This window comes from Sus scrofa, chromosome 6 (genome assembly GCF_000003025.6).
Source record: "Sus scrofa isolate TJ Tabasco breed Duroc chromosome 6, Sscrofa11.1, whole genome shotgun sequence".
Lineage (NCBI taxonomy): Eukaryota > Metazoa > Chordata > Mammalia > Artiodactyla > Suidae > Sus > Sus scrofa.
In genome coordinates this window covers 106215122-106230928 of record NC_010448.4, presented here as the reverse complement: position 1 = coordinate 106230928, position 15807 = coordinate 106215122, and the positions used below count along the sequence as shown (strand labels likewise).

The 15807-nt window shown below is 36.9% G+C and overlaps 1 protein-coding gene across 1 annotated transcript in view; it reads left to right on the top strand.

The window, feature by feature from the left end:
- Positions 1-15807, top strand: part of ROCK1 (Rho associated coiled-coil containing protein kinase 1) — a 151100-nt gene that overhangs the window by 84070 nt on the left and 51223 nt on the right. Inside the window, exons 13-16 of the mRNA XM_005653400.3 lie at positions 2338-2386; positions 11056-11191; positions 13268-13359; positions 13460-13706. Coding sequence (XP_005653457.2) covers positions 2338-2386; positions 11056-11191; positions 13268-13359; positions 13460-13706 — 524 coding nt within the window. The remainder of the gene's footprint in view (positions 1-2337; positions 2387-11055; positions 11192-13267; positions 13360-13459; positions 13707-15807) is intronic.

Genomic DNA, 15807 nt, shown 5'->3' with positions numbered 1-15807 from the left:
TGAAAATACAGAAAGAGTAAGATAATATTTTAAAACCTAGCATAATGCTGTGAGTTACTTATTAATTACAAGTAATAAAGTTTTATAATTATATTGTTGGTAGATAGTATTGAATAAATAAAAAATAGGTAACACAGAGGTTAAGTATCCAAAATAAGGAAAGGGAAAAACTGTGTTTGTGACAAGGGAAGAGCAAACAAGTAAAATTCTCACTGACTATGCTTTCTTACAGATTAAATAAGCATATTTACAGATTATATTATGCATATAATGCAAACTTTTTAAGGAAAAGCTCTTTAATATAATTATTATTTATTTTTATAATTATTATTATTTCCTTTAATATAAGGAAATAATTATACCTGAGCCCAGGATTTGGAAAGAATTTCTAAATATCAAATAGAAATAAGGAGAAGAAATGGGTAGATATTATTATATAACTGTTGAGCTGGTTTTGTAATTAAAATTGAAAGACAAATGCCATATGTGGCAGTGGTGGTGTTAGGGATCAATGTAAGGAAGAAATAAGAATAACCAAAGTCAAGTTCCCTCGTGGCATAGCGGGTTAAAGCTCTAGCATTGTGCACCTGTGGTATAAATTCAGTCCCTCACCCAGGAACATCTACAGGCCAAGGGAGAGGCCAAAAAAAAAAAAAGAGAGAAAGAAAGGGTTTGGAGTTGGAGTTGGAGTTCCCACTGTGGTGCAGCAGGTTAAGGATCACCCATTGTCTCTGTGGCAGCTGGGGTTGCTGCTGAGGTGCAAGTTCAACCCCCAGCCCGGACACTTCCGAATGCTTTGAGTGGGGCCCCTCCCAAAAAAGAATGGCCAAGTGGCCAATAATCATTTAAAAATATGTGTGTGTGTGGTTGGGGAGTAATCTGAGATGATGCTGTGAAGATCAACAGAGTCTAAATCTAAGAGGACTGTCTTTGAAAAGCTAAGAAATTTGGGATTTATCCTAAGGGTGATGAAAAGACATTAACATTTATTAAACTTGAAAGTAAAAAAGCGAATCAAAGCTATTGCTTTTAAGAAAGACCTCTGTTAGCTTCCTGAAAGCTCAGTGGGTTAAGGATCCAGTGTTGTCGTTCCTGTGGCTCAGATTCTATCCCCGGCCCGGGGACTTCTGCAGGCTACAGGTGTGGCAATAAAAGGGGGGTTCTGATTAATTAGGCAGCATTTATCCAAATAAATAAGAATAAGGAGGGAGGAAGATGAATGGAAGATCCCAGGTTATGTCCTTTCCTTAGGGATAATAGAGGAGAAGCAGATTGGTATTGTGGGTTGGGTTATGCGGCAGAAGGAGAAATGAACTGGGATGGAATAACACACTTTCAGTGTTTCTCAAATTTTTGCCCAAGTTGCTAAGTGATAAACAAACTGCTTTATATATGCTACTTTTTCCTTCATGTACTTAATCTTACATTAAATGGCTAATCTTTGTTTAGTAGCAAGTATTGCATGAGGGAATTCAAGGATCCTTAACCTAGAATCCATAGATTTCTAAAGCCCATAGACTTCTAAAGCATCCGTGGATGGAGTTCAAGAGCCTTAAACTTGGGCAAGAAAAGTAAATCTTTTCTGTAATTTTTAACTGAAATTCAGTGTTTTATTTAATTAATAAAATAGTCAATAATCCATACTTACTAGCAGTAGCTGTGACTTTTTTATTACCAGTAGAAATCACAAGTATTTTCTTATAATGTCCTTGTTAGTTATCTCTTAAGTACCATTTATGCTTAGTACTACTTTGAAATTACTGCCACTAGGTCTTGTGATTTAATAATTAATAAAACACATATATTAGTGAATCATACTTTTTTTTTTTTTTTTTTTTGTCTTTTTGCCATTTCTTGGGCTGCTTCCGCGGCATATGGAGGTTCCCAGGCTAGGGGTCTTATTGGAGCTGTAGCTGCCAGCCTACACCAGAGCCACAGCAACTCGGGATCCGAGCCCCGTCTGCAACCTACACCACAGCTCACGGCAATGCTGGATCCTTAACCCACTGAGCAAGGCCAGGGATCAAACCTGCAACCTCATGGTTCCTAGTCAGATTCGTTAACTGCTGCATCACAATGGGAACTCCAATCATACTTTTTTTTTAGTTTATGATTGTATTTCAATATTTTGGTTTCTTTTCGTCCTTTGTATTTTATTTTATGCTTTTAAAATATTCTGAGAAAAAGCCATAGGCTTTGCCAGACTGCCGAAGGGATCCACAGCACAAAAAAAAAGTTAAGAAATTTTAGCGAAATCAAAAGTAAGTGATACGGTGTTTCACCCCCGGCAATAAAAAATAAACATATTTCTAATCTATATTGCTTTTGTTTTTACAGAACTTCAAACATAAAGCTAGACAAGATAATGAAAGAATTGGATGAAGAGGTATTTTTTGTTTTCTAACCAGAAGTTTTCCTTTTTGACAGTCTTTTCCTCTTTCAGATTGTTTTGTTTTCTGAGAAAATTACATTGGAATTTTATAGGTTGCAATACATAGTAGAACCAAAAAATTGTGACGGAAGCCTCACTTGGGAGCTGCAGGTTAAAGTGAAATTAGATTATACATTAGTTTCTTTTTAGCCGTTGTATACTAGAACCATTTTGAAATTTTAATACTTAAATTTCAGTTTAGTGGTTCTTAATGGTTGAAAAAGTAAGAAAGGCATAAGAGATCAGAAATTGAATCTGGAACTAGAACAGAAAGAGACAGGTAGGAAACAGGGGAGAATAAATTTCAAAGGGACTGATAGTAACATAATTTTATATGATCAAGTGGGAAATATATGGATTTTTAGGATTGTTCATGTTTTCCATGGTTAACCTAGTAAGAAATTTTTTACTATCAGGGAAACACAGTTTAAATATTTTATGATTCATATGTTTGTTTGCAAATACATAACACTTTTTTATTCCTTTTACCTTGTAAATGTCTTTCAAGAGTCCTCTCATTGAATACATCCTTTGTCCTTTTTAGATTTAATTTTTCTGATGGTTTTTGTGCTATCTTAATTTTCTCTCTCTCTCTCTTTTTTTTTTTTTTTTTTTTTTTTTTTTGTGGCCTTTTTACCATTTCTTGGGCCGCTCCCACAGCATATGGAGGTTCCCAGGCTAGGGGTCAAATCGGAGCTGTAGCCACCAGCCTACACCAGAGCCACAGCAACTCAGGATCCAAGCCGCGTCTGCAACCTACGCCACAGCTCATGGCAACGCCGGATCCTTAACCCACTGGAGCAAGGCCAGGGATCGAACCCAAAACCTCATGGTTCCTAGTTGGATTTGTTAACCACTGAGCCATGACAGGAACTCCAGTTTTCTCTTTTCTTAATAGCATCTGTCAATGGTGGCAGTTTTTTGTGGTTTTTTGTTTTTGTCCTCTTTTCTGTAGCCTTGAATATACATATAGTCATCTGGGCAGATTTACATATATATAATATTTTATCAACTTGCCTTTAGTCAATATGTACTTAGCCTAGCACTATATATTTGACTCTAAGTGTTTAAGAAATCCTTTTTGCATATCCTCCACTTTTTCATTTCTAGAATACATAAAAATCAAGTGTGCTAGGTTTAAGTTATTCAGCTTTCCAAATTCAAGGTAGGAAGAGATCTTAATTATAAAATTAAAATAGTCCTGCTTCTGAAAAGATGGAATGAAAGTGCTTTCCCCTATTTTTCCCACTAAAGAGAGTTCAGCTTTAAATTACAGTTTAGACCTCTAGACATTAAGTATTTAAAAAACATAAAAAATTTATAAAAGATTGAGAGAAGACAGACCAGCTAGAGTACTTGGGTCTCCAGAAATGACACGGTAATGAATGCTATGGATTTTCTTTCCTCAGCATGTATTCCAGACTGGGCGCTGGAGAAGCCAGCAATCTGGGAATACCAATAAGCACAGAGAAGAAAAGCCACTCTCTAGCTAAAGGACCAGGAAAGGGGCAGGCTAGCAAATCAGAAAACTTACACAATCACTGCTCTACTCACCAAACACAACATAAAAAAATACAACCCCTTGCCCCACCAGCAGAGACTGAGAGAGGAGCCCAGACCTCCAGCCCCCTGATGGGGTGATGTCATGGAAGGTCCAATGAGGGACTTTCGTCTCTGCTAGGCAGTGACAAGCCTCCCTGCTTCCCCAGATAGTGTCATTGGGGACCATGTGGGGATCTAATCTTCCATTTCCTCCCAGCAGGACAAGGCACACCTCCCACTCCCTGTTGTGGTAGTGTCAGAAGAGACTAATAGAGCATTCACATTTTCAGCACTGAAAAAATGAACCCCCATTCCTACTGCAGTGTCTTTGGAGGTCATGTAGGCAGTAGTAACCAGGTACCCTCCTCCCAGCTGTGGTATTATCAGTGAAAGCCTAGTGGAGTGCAGAACTCCCATTTCCACCTGGCAGTGATGAGGAGCCACTCAGTAAAAGACAAGTGGAAAAACCAAGATTTCTACCCCCATTTGAGAGAAATGAGGCAATACCTCCTTGGTCCCACCAGAACAGTGACAGAAGAGACTTGCTAAAATAGAAGACTTTAAAAAGATCCAGAGTATTGTACGATACTAAAAATGTCCATGCTTCAATAGAAAAATCACTCATCGTAACCAGAACTAGGAAAATCTCAACCAGAATGAAAAAAGACAATAAACAGATACCAACACTGAGATAATACAGATGTTTAAATTATCTGACACAGATCTGAAGGAGTTATTGTGAATATGTTTCAGTGAGCAATTACAAACAGATGAAAATTTTAAATTACAAAGTTATAGCAAAGAAGTAGAAAGTTTTAACAAAGACATAAAAGATGTAAAGTAGAACCAACCAGAAGTTATAATAACTGAAATAAATTCAAGTGATGGGTTCAGCAGCACAGTAAAGGCTATAAAGAAAAGAATCTTGGGAATTCCCATTGTGACGCAGTGGTTAACAAATCCGACTAAGAACCGTGAGCAGGTTCAATCCCTGGTGTTGCTCAGTGGGTTAACGATCCGGCGTTGCCTTGAGCTGTGGTGTGGGTTGCAGACACGGCTCGGATCCCGCATTGCTGTGGCTCTGGCATAGGCCAGTGGCTACAGCTCCGATTCGATCCCTAGCCTGGGAACCTCCATATGCCACGGGAGCGGCCCAAGAAATGGCAAAAAGACAAAAAAAAAAAAAAGAAAAGAAAAGAATCTGGGAACTTAAAGGATAAAACAATAAAAATTACCTCATCTAAATAACAGTAAAAAAAAAAAAGTGACAGAGCTTCATTGACCTCTAGGATTGTAGCAGTAAAGTTCTAACATTTGTGTCATTGAAATTGCTGAAGAAGAAGGGGGCAGAAGAATGATGGCTGAAAATTCTACAAATTGGGGAATGACACTAACCTGTAAAGAAAAGACCACAAAAAGAACCACAAAAAGGATAAACGCAAAGATATACACACCAGGACACACAATAGACTTCTGAAAACTAACATCAAAGAAGAAATACAACAAAAGACATAACCTAAAGGGGAAGAACAGTGCAAATGACAGTAGATTTCTTTTTAGGAACCATGGGGAACAAAGGAAGTGGCACTGCTTTTTTTAAGGGCTGAAGGAAAAAAAAAAAAAAAAGAACTGTCAACTAAAAATTCTCATTCTTCCCAAATGGGAACCACAATATTCTGATGAAGGAAAACTAAGAGAAACTGACACCAGTGCATTTCCCCTAAAATAATTGCCAAAGGAAATTCTCTAAAGAGAAGGGAAATGATAAAAGAAGGAATCTTAAAATACCAGGAAAGAAGAAACAATAACAGAGTAAAAATATGAGTAAATACACTTTCCTTCTCTTAAGTGTTTTATGTTACATTTGACAGTTGAAACAGAAATTACAGCATTATCAAGTGTGGTTCTCCATGTATATAGAAGAAATATTTCAGATAATTACAAACGGACAGTTCTCCAGAGAAGACATACAGATGGCAAAAAAACACATGAAAAGATATTCAACATCAGTCATTATTAGAGAAATGCAAATCAAAACCACTATGACTACCACCTTACACCAGCCAGAATGGCCATCATCAAAAAGTCTGCAAAGAGTAAGTGCTGGAGAGGGTACGGAGAAAAGGGAGCCCTCATACACTGTTGGTGGGAAAGTAAATTGGTGCAACCACTGTGGAAGACAGTATGGAGATTCCTCAGAAAACTGAAAATAGAATTACCATGTGATCCAGCAGTCCCACTCCTGGGCATCTATCCAGAGAAAACTATGGCTTGAAAAGACACATGTACTCCGAGGTTCATTGCAGCACTATTTGCTAGAGCCAAGACATGGAAACAACCTAAATGTCTATCCACAGAGGAGTGGATCAAAAAGATGTGGTACATATATACCACCGAATATTACTCAGCCATTAAAAGGAAAGAAATAATGGCATTTGCAGCAACATGGATGGACCTAGAAACTATCACACTAAGTAAAGTCAGTCAGACAATGAGACACCAACATCAAATGCTGTCACTTACATGTGGAATCTTAAAAAAAAGGGACACAATGAACTTCTTTGCAGAACAGATACTGACTCATAGACTTTGAAAAACTTAATGGTTTCCAAATAAGACAGCTTGTGAGGTGGGGGAATGCACTGAGGGTTTGGGATGGAAATGCTACAAAACTTGGTTGTGATGATTGTTGCACACCTATAAATGTAATAAAATTCATTAAGTAATTTTAAAAAAGATAACTATGAATGGGAATAAAGTTAGGTAAGGTTTTATATTTTAATCAAATTGGTAATATGCCAATAGCAGTAATGTAACACCTAGAGCAGCCACTGATTAAACATTATACAAAGAGATACACTTAAAAACATAGATAAATCAAATGGAATTTTAAAAAACATATAACCTATAGAAAGACAAAAAAGAGAAAATGGGATAAAATGAAAACAAAATGGGCTTAACTAACATCAATAATTATATTAAATGCAGCAGCAATTAAAGACAGTTGTGAGAGATTTTTTTTTTTAATTACCACCTACATATGCTGTCAAATACAGCAGTAGAGGCAAGTTAAAAATACATCATGTGGAGTTCCCGTCGTGGCGCAGTGGTTAGCGAATCCGACTAGGAACCATGAGGTTACGGGTTCAGTCCCTGCCCTTGCTCAGTGGGTTAACGATCCAGCGTTGCCGTGAGCTGTGGTGTAGGTTGCAGACGCGGCTCGGATCCCGAGTTGCTGTGGCTCTGGCGTAGGCCGGAGGCTACAGCTCCGATTCAACCCCTAGCCTGGGAACCTCCATATGCCGCGGGAGCGGCCCAAGAAATAGCAACAACAGCAACAACAACATCAACAACAACAACAGACAAAAAGACAAAAGACAAAAAAAAAAAAAAAAAAAATACATCATGTAAACATTAGCAAAAAGAAACCAGCAATGGCAATATCAATATCAGGTGAAGTAGACTTCAGGGCAGAGAGGGACATTGCATAATGACAAAAATATCAATCCTCTGAGAAGACATAACATTCCTAAATTTGTATTCATCAAACAAAGAGCTAAAAAGTGTATAAAGCAAAAACTGAAAAAATGGAAAAGAGAAATAGACAAATTTGCAGTGACTGTTGGGAGACTTTTTAAGTACCACTCTCTAGACAGAGAATCAGCAAACATAGGAGAACTCGGCCACACCATCAGCCAAGAGGATCCATTCAGCACTGGTAGAACTCTCCACCCAACAACAGCAAAAGACATTCTTTTCAAGCATTCAAAGAACACACACCAAGATAGACCACAGCCTAAGCAAACTTTTACAGATTACAAAGAATTAAAATCATACAAAGTGTGTTCTCTGAGCAAAATGTCACCAGACTAGAACGAATAATAGAAAGGTATCAAGCAAGACTACAAGCACATGGAAACTAAACAGTGCAGTTCTAAATATTCCAAAGAGCAAAGTCTCAAACTTTAGGATGTTACTTATATCTCATGAAGTTATTCTTCAAAGTTATAAGTTTTCATCTTTAAAAAATATTAGAACAATGAAAATGAAGATAAGGCATCAGAATTTGTGGGATGCAGTTAACATAGTGCTCTAAGGGAAATTTATACACCAAATGTTAACATTTTAAAAGATGAAAAGTTTCAAATCACTTATCGAAACTCCTGCCTCAAGAACTGAGAAAAAGCAAAATAAATCCAAAGCAAGGACAGGGAAAGAAAAGTAAAGAGCGGAAATCAATGGAATTGAAAACAGAGTAAACAGTTTTAAAAATCTGCAAAAATAGAAACCTAGCCATTGGGAAAGATCAGCAAAATTGACAAACCTCTAGCAAGATTGTCAAAGAGGATACAAATGATCATTATCAGCAATAAAATGACATATCCCTACACACTCTACAGATATCAAAGAAGAAAGTTAAGGGAATACTACAAACAATTCTAAACATGTAAGTGTGAAATGAACTAATTCCTCCAAAAATACAAACTACTACAACTCACATGAGGTGAAATGCATTATTTGAATAGCCCCATGTAACTATTAAAGTGAATTCATAATTTAAAAACTCCCCCAGAAGTATCTTCAGGACCAGATGGTTTTACTGGAGAATTCCACCAAGTGTTTGAAGAATTAACACCAATTCTACACTCTCTTCCAGAAAATAGAAGGGAACATTCCCCAGTAATTTCATGAGGCTAGAACTACCCAGATTCCAAAACCTATCAAAGATAGTACTACAAAAAAAAACAATGGGGAGTTCCCTTGAGGTGCTGTGGGTTAATGATCTGGTGTTGTCACTGCATCTGCTCAGGTTGTTGCTGTGGTACAGGTTCAGTCCCTTGCCTCAGAACTTCCACATGCTGTGGACATGGCCAAAAAAGAAGAAAAGAAAACTATGGATGTGTATCCCTCAATTATGGCCAACTTATTTTTGACAAAGGTGCAAAAGCAATTCAGTGGAGGAAGGATGATCTTTTTAGCAAGTTGTGCTTGAATAATTAGGTATTCCCATGCCAAGATATGAACCTCAACCTAAGTTTCGTGACTTACACAAAAATTAAATTAAAAGGGATAGATTTATTAAATAGGAACATAAAAAATATAAAACTTCTATTAAAAAAATGGGAAATCCTTGGGACCTGCAACTTGAGTTAGTATACCACAGACATGATCCATATAAGGAAAAAGAATTCAATAAATCGGACTTCATCAGAACTAACAGTGCTTGCTCTGTGACAGACCCTGATGAGAGGATGAAATGATAAGCTATAGACTGGGAAAATGAATTGCTGTTACATACAGCAACTTGGATGGATCTCAAGGGTATTATGTTGAATGTAAGAAGCTAATGTCAAAAGGTCCATACTGTGTGATTGCACTACTATGGCATTTTCCAAATGGCAAAATTATACAGTTGGAGGACCTCCTGTTACTGGTTGCCAGGGCTATGGGTGGTGGGAAAAGTGGGGGAGGGGTGTGTGTGTGGCAGTAAGTAGTGACTGGATGAAGATAGTTGTGCTGATGACACAGTTCTGTATCTTGATTATGGTGGTAGTTGCACATGAAATAAAATGACTGAACTAAGACATGCGGGAATTCGGAAATTCCTATTGTGGCTCAGTGGTTTTAAAACCTGACTAGTATATCGGATACAGTTTTGATCCTTGACCTCATTCAGTGGGTTAAGGATCCGGCATTGCCATAAACTGCAGCATAGGTCACAGATGCGGCTGGGATCTGGCATTGCTGTAGCTGTGACATAGGCTGCAGCTGCAGCTCTGATTCTACCCCTAGCCTGGGAACAGTGAGGCCCTAAAAAAAAAAAAAAAAAAAAAAAAAAGTGCAAGACACACTTAATACTGATACCAATTTTCTCCCTTTGTACCATTGTTATGTATAACTATTGTACTGTCTTTGCAACTTTTTTTTTTTTTTGGTCTTTTTGCTATTTCTTGGGCCACTCCCGTGGCATATGGAGATTCCCAGGCTAGGGGTCTAGTCGGAGCCATAGCCACCAGCCTACACCAGAGCCACAGCAACGTGGGATCCGAGCCATGTCTGCAACCTACGCCACAGCTCACGGCAATGCCGGATCGTTAACCGACCCAGCAAGGGCAGGAACCGAACCCGCTACCTCATGGTTCCTAGTCGGATTCGTTAACCACTGCGCCACGACGGGAACTCCTGTCTTTGCAACTTCTGAAATGTAGAATTATTTCAAATATTTAAAATGAAAAAATAAAAGTTAGAATGATAAAATCTTATAATTGGAAGGATTTTAGATGATCCCTGTCAGTTTTACCATGTCTCTCGGATAGTATCTTTTATTTAAAGGTTGAGTTTTGCTTAAAGATCGGAAAGCCTAGAAAAGCACACACTATTGAGGGTTTTCCATTGTGGAGTCTTGGAAATGAATCATCAAAAGCAGGATATACTGATAGTTGACTCAGAAACAGAAGGTAAAATTTTTTAAGTTGTGAAATTTGAAGTGTTTTTTTCTTCAACCCTCCCTTCCCCTTAGTTTCATTTTCTATATAAGTATTTCTTTCACTACTTTTATATGCACTAGTAGGTACATACATGGAAAGTCTTAGACAAGTTATAGGGAGGTGATTAAGGGAGACCTCACACAGGAACTGGTGAGGTTGAACAATGTTTCATTTTGTATCATTTGAGTTTTGCATCATTTAATTATAAAATATGTAATTATTATCTGATCCCTTTTGTAATTCACATCTGAAATGTAGGAATGTAAATAATCCAAAATATTGGTAATATAAGGCAATCTGTTCATCTTAAACTAATGAAATTACATTCAATCTGATAAGATTAATAGGGTGTTTTTTATATTCATAGATGCTAAGAATCTGAAAATTTTGTATATCTAGTCAAAATAAGGAGATTCTCGATTTTCTTCTAAGGCAAGCTAATTCTATTATTAGAAAGTTACCTTTAGGAAGTATTATCTGATTTGTAAAGTAGAAAATCTATGTTAAGTAACTGTTTTTTTCAAAAAGAGCAGAGTATTTCTCTAAATAAATGAAGAGTATTAATTACAGTGGTAACTTTTGTCATAATTTCAGGGGAATCAAAGAAGAAATCTAGAATCTACATTGTCTCAGATCGAAAAGGAGAAAATGTTGCTACAGCACAGAATTAATGAGTACCAAAGAAAAGCAGAACAGGAAAATGAGAAGAGGAGGAATGTAGAAAATGAAGGTAAATTGTTACTTCCCTTAAAGTACACTGGAATTTCTAACACTATCCTCGAGATCTTTGTCTTGAGGTAGTCTTAAATTTAGTGCCTATGATATATATATATATATATATATAAATATTTTTTACTCCTGATATATTTTTGAAACCACAGTCCTAAAACACCTCATGAACCCAAATACCCATGTCCTAAGATAAATATATAACATATTAAAGTCAGGTTAATATTTTAGCTAGAGTAGTAATTTTTTTTTTCTTTCTGTGTATATTGTAATCTCCCTGAAAACTTTAAACTGATGGCCTAAACTCCAGAAATTCTAATGCAACTCCTCTATATTTTCTTTTTTTTTTTTTTTTTATTATTTTCCCACTGTACAGCAAGGGGGTCAGGTTATCCTTACATGTATACATTACAATTACATTTTTCCCCCACCCTTTGTTCTGTTGCAACATGAGTATCTAGACATAGTTCTCAATGCTATTCAGCAGGATCTCCTTGTAAATCTATTCTAAGTTGTGTCTGATAAGCCCAAGCTCCCGATCCCTCCCACTCCCTCCCACCTCTATACTTTCTTAAGTTTTGGTGCACTATGTGTTTCTAGAAACTTGTCCATTTCTCCTAGGTTGTCCAATTTGTAGTCAAATAATTGTTCAGAGCAGTTTAATTGATCTAGACATGTGAGCTGGGCATTAGTATTTTTAATAAGCATTCTAGGCACTTCTAACAAGCAGCCACATCTGAGAACTACTAAACTAGAATTTTATGTGTTTTGGTAGTAGTGTTGCAAATTTAAAGTAGCTTTCTGGGACTTCCCATTGTGGCTCAGTGGCTTAAGACCCTGACATAGTGTCCGTGAGGATGCAGGTTCAATTCCTAGCCTCTCTCGATGAGTTAAGGATCCAGCGTTGCCACAAGCTGCAGCAGAGGTCATAAATGCAGCTCAGATCCTGTCTTGCTGTGGTGTAGGCCAGCAGCTCCAGCTCCAATTTGATCCCTAGCATGGGAACTTCTGGATACTGCAGGTTCGTCCATTAAAAAAAAATTTTTTTTTAAATAGCTGCCTACACCCTTTGATCCAGTAATTTCATTTCTAAAAATTTATTTTATGTACACCTGTGCACATACACACTGATATATAAACAAAGCTATTTTAGCATTGTTTAAAATTGTAAAAATTATAAATTAAATGTAGTCAGTGATATAATAAATTTTAGTACATCTGTATGGTAGAATACTATATATTTTATAAAAGAAAAAAGCATCTCCTTATAAACTGTTGTAAAAGAATCTCTAAAATACACCTTTAAAAAAACAATGTATAGATTTAAAATAACATTGCTTGTCCATATATGCTTAAATATGTGTGTGTACGCACGTATAGGTATGCATATGAAAACATTTATAGTTTTGTTTTTATATATTAGAGTATAGATACATAGACTATATTAGGATATGCAAGAAATTAGTAATAGTTGCCGCTGGGGTGGAGAGGCAGAGGGACTGGGAGATGATATAGAGGAAGACGTGCTATATACCATTGGGTACCATTTTATAAATAATTCAACTAATCAAAGATTTGCACTATTTAAAAATAGATAATGCTAATGCTAGCTTTGTAACATTTCACTAATTGATTAACCTTATCAAGGGAATAGAAGAATTTGAAATACTGGAGTTCCTGTTGTGGCTCAGTGGGTTAAGGATCTGGCATTGCCATGAGCTGTGGTGAAGGACGTAGACACAGCTCAGATCCTACCTTGCTGTGGCTCTGGCATAGGCTGTTGGCTACAGCTCTGACTGGACCCCCTAGCTTGGGAACCTCCATATGCCAAGGATGCGGCCCTAAAAAAAAAGACAAAAAAAAACAATTTGAAATATAACAACAGTAGAAACAAATCTGTTTTTGCATTCTATATTGTAAAACAGTACTCTACTTTTTGATAAGTTCAAAATAAAAGTACTCCCAGGATGGAATTTGGAGCTAAATGGCTGACTTTTAAGGCCTAAAATCATTTCATTTTTTTATAAGGGATGTATATGTTTCTTCTATGAAAACTTATCATTCCTTCATTTTCTAGTTTCTACATTAAAGGATCAGTTGGAAGACTTAAAGAAAGTCAGTCAGAATTCACAGCTTGCGAATGAGAAGCTGGCACAGTTACAAAAGCAGGTAAGATTTTGGAATGAGATTTTTTTTTTAATCTAAATTAAAATAAATTTTATTGTGTAATAGTAAAAAAACCTCTTTTCTTGCTTTCTGTTTTAATTAGCTAGAAGAAGCCAATGACTTACTTAGGACAGAATCAGACACAGCTGTAAGGTTAAGGAAGAGTCACACTGAGATGAGCAAGTCAATTACTCAGCTGGAGTCCCTTAACAGAGAACTGCAGGAGAGAAATAGAATTTTAGAGAATTCAAAATCACAAACAGACAAGGATTATTACCAGCTGCAAGCTGTATTAGAAGCTGAACGAAGAGACAGAGGTCGTGATTCTGAGATGATTGGAGACCTACAAGGTAATACTTGTTTCTTATTGTGGTAACATGGGTATAAAATTTACTGTTTCAACTTTTTTTTTTTTTTTTTTTTTTAAGTAGCTGGACCTGTGACATATGGAAGCTCCAGGCCAGGGGTTGAAGTAGAGCTACAGCTGCAGCCTATGCCACAGTTGCCATAGCGCTGGATTCTTAACCCACTGAGCAAAGCTAGGGGTCAAACCCTCATCCTTAAAGAGACAACATCTCTGCTGAGCCACAACAGTAATTCCCTATTTCAACCATTTTTAAACATACAGTTCACTGGCATAAAGTACATTCACATTGTTGTGCAATCATCACTACTATCCATCTTCAGAACTTTTTCATCATCCCAGGCTAAAACTCCATCATACCCATTAAACAGTAACTCCTCATTTCCCACTCTTCCCATCCCCTGGTAACCACCATTCTACTTTTTGTCTCTATGAATTTGACTACTTCATAAAAGTGGTACCTCAATATTTATCCTTTTGTCTGTCTTATTCCACTTAGCTTATTAATGTCTTCAGGACCTATCCGTGTTGTGGCATGTATTGAATTTCAATTCTTCCTTTTTAAGGTTGTATTCTATTCCATTGTGTGCACATGTCATATATACCACATTTTTTTTTTCTGTCTCTCAGTGGAAAATAATTTTTAAATTTTTTATTTTTAATTGTAGCTAAAAACGTAAAATTTAGTATGTTAATAATCTTTAAGTTGGAATTTCCTCATGCCTCAGTGGGTTAAGGATCCAGCCTTGTCACTTTTGTGGCTCTGGTTATAGCTGGGGCGTGGGTTTGATCCCTGGCCTAGGAACCTCCTCATGTTGCAGGCATGGCCACATAAGTAATTTTTTAGTTTAAGGTAATGTATTTTTGATTATGTTATCCTCAAAAAAAATGACCTTTGCCTTCACACACTATTGGTGGGAATATAAATTGGCACAGCCACTGTGGAAAACAGTATGGAGGTTTCTCAAAAAACTAAAAATGGAACTACCATATGACCAGCAATTCCACTCCTAGGTATATTCCCCACACACACACAAAAAAAAACACTAATTGGGAAAGATACATGCACCCAGTGGTCATAACAGCGGTATTTACAATTGCCAAGATATGGGATCAGCCTAAGTGCTCATCAATAGATGAGTGGATGAAGAAGATGTGGTATATGTATACACACACACACACACACATATATATAGTGGAATACTACTCAGCCATAAAAAAGAATGGAATATTGCCTTTTGCAACAACGTGGATGGACTTGGAGACATCGTGCTAAGTGAAAAAGGTCAGACAGAGAAAGACAAATATTGTATGATATCATATGTGGAATCTGAAAAATACAGCAAACTGGTATTAGAACAAACAAACAAAAAAATAGACTCACAGATAAGAAAAACACACTATGGTTACCAGTTTAGAGAGCGATGTGGGGAGGGGTAATGTAGGAAATGTAGGAATAGGGGACTAAGATGTACAAACTATTAGTTATAAAGTAAACTACAGGGATATTTTGTACAACATGAGGAATATAGCAAATATTTTATGATAACTATAAATGGAGTATAACCTTTAAAAATTGTGAATCACTGTAGTACACCTGTAAGTTATATAATACTGTACATCAACTATACTTCAATTTTTAAAAAAAGAAAAGAAAAATGACCTTGGTAATACTGGAAATGATTAGCATTCTTTCTCTTTCAGGACAATTTGTATCAAGTTGTAATTTCTTTCTTTACTTTTTTAGAGCTATGTCTGTGGCATGTGAAATTTCCCAGATGAGGGATCAAATGGGAGCTACAATTGCCAGCCTGCGCCACAGCCACAGCAGTGCAAAATCTGAGCTGCACTTGCAGCCTACGCCACAGCTCATGGCAATACCAGATCTTAACTCACTGAGTGAGGCCAGGGACTGAACCCTTTTTTTTGTTTTGTTTTGTTTTTTTGTTTTTTTGCCATTTTTTGGGCCACTCGCGAGGCATATGGAGGTTCCCAGGCTAGGGGTCGAATTGGAGCTATAGCCACTGGCCTATGCCACAGCCACAGCAATGCAGGACCTGAGCCGCGTCTGCAACCTACACCACAGC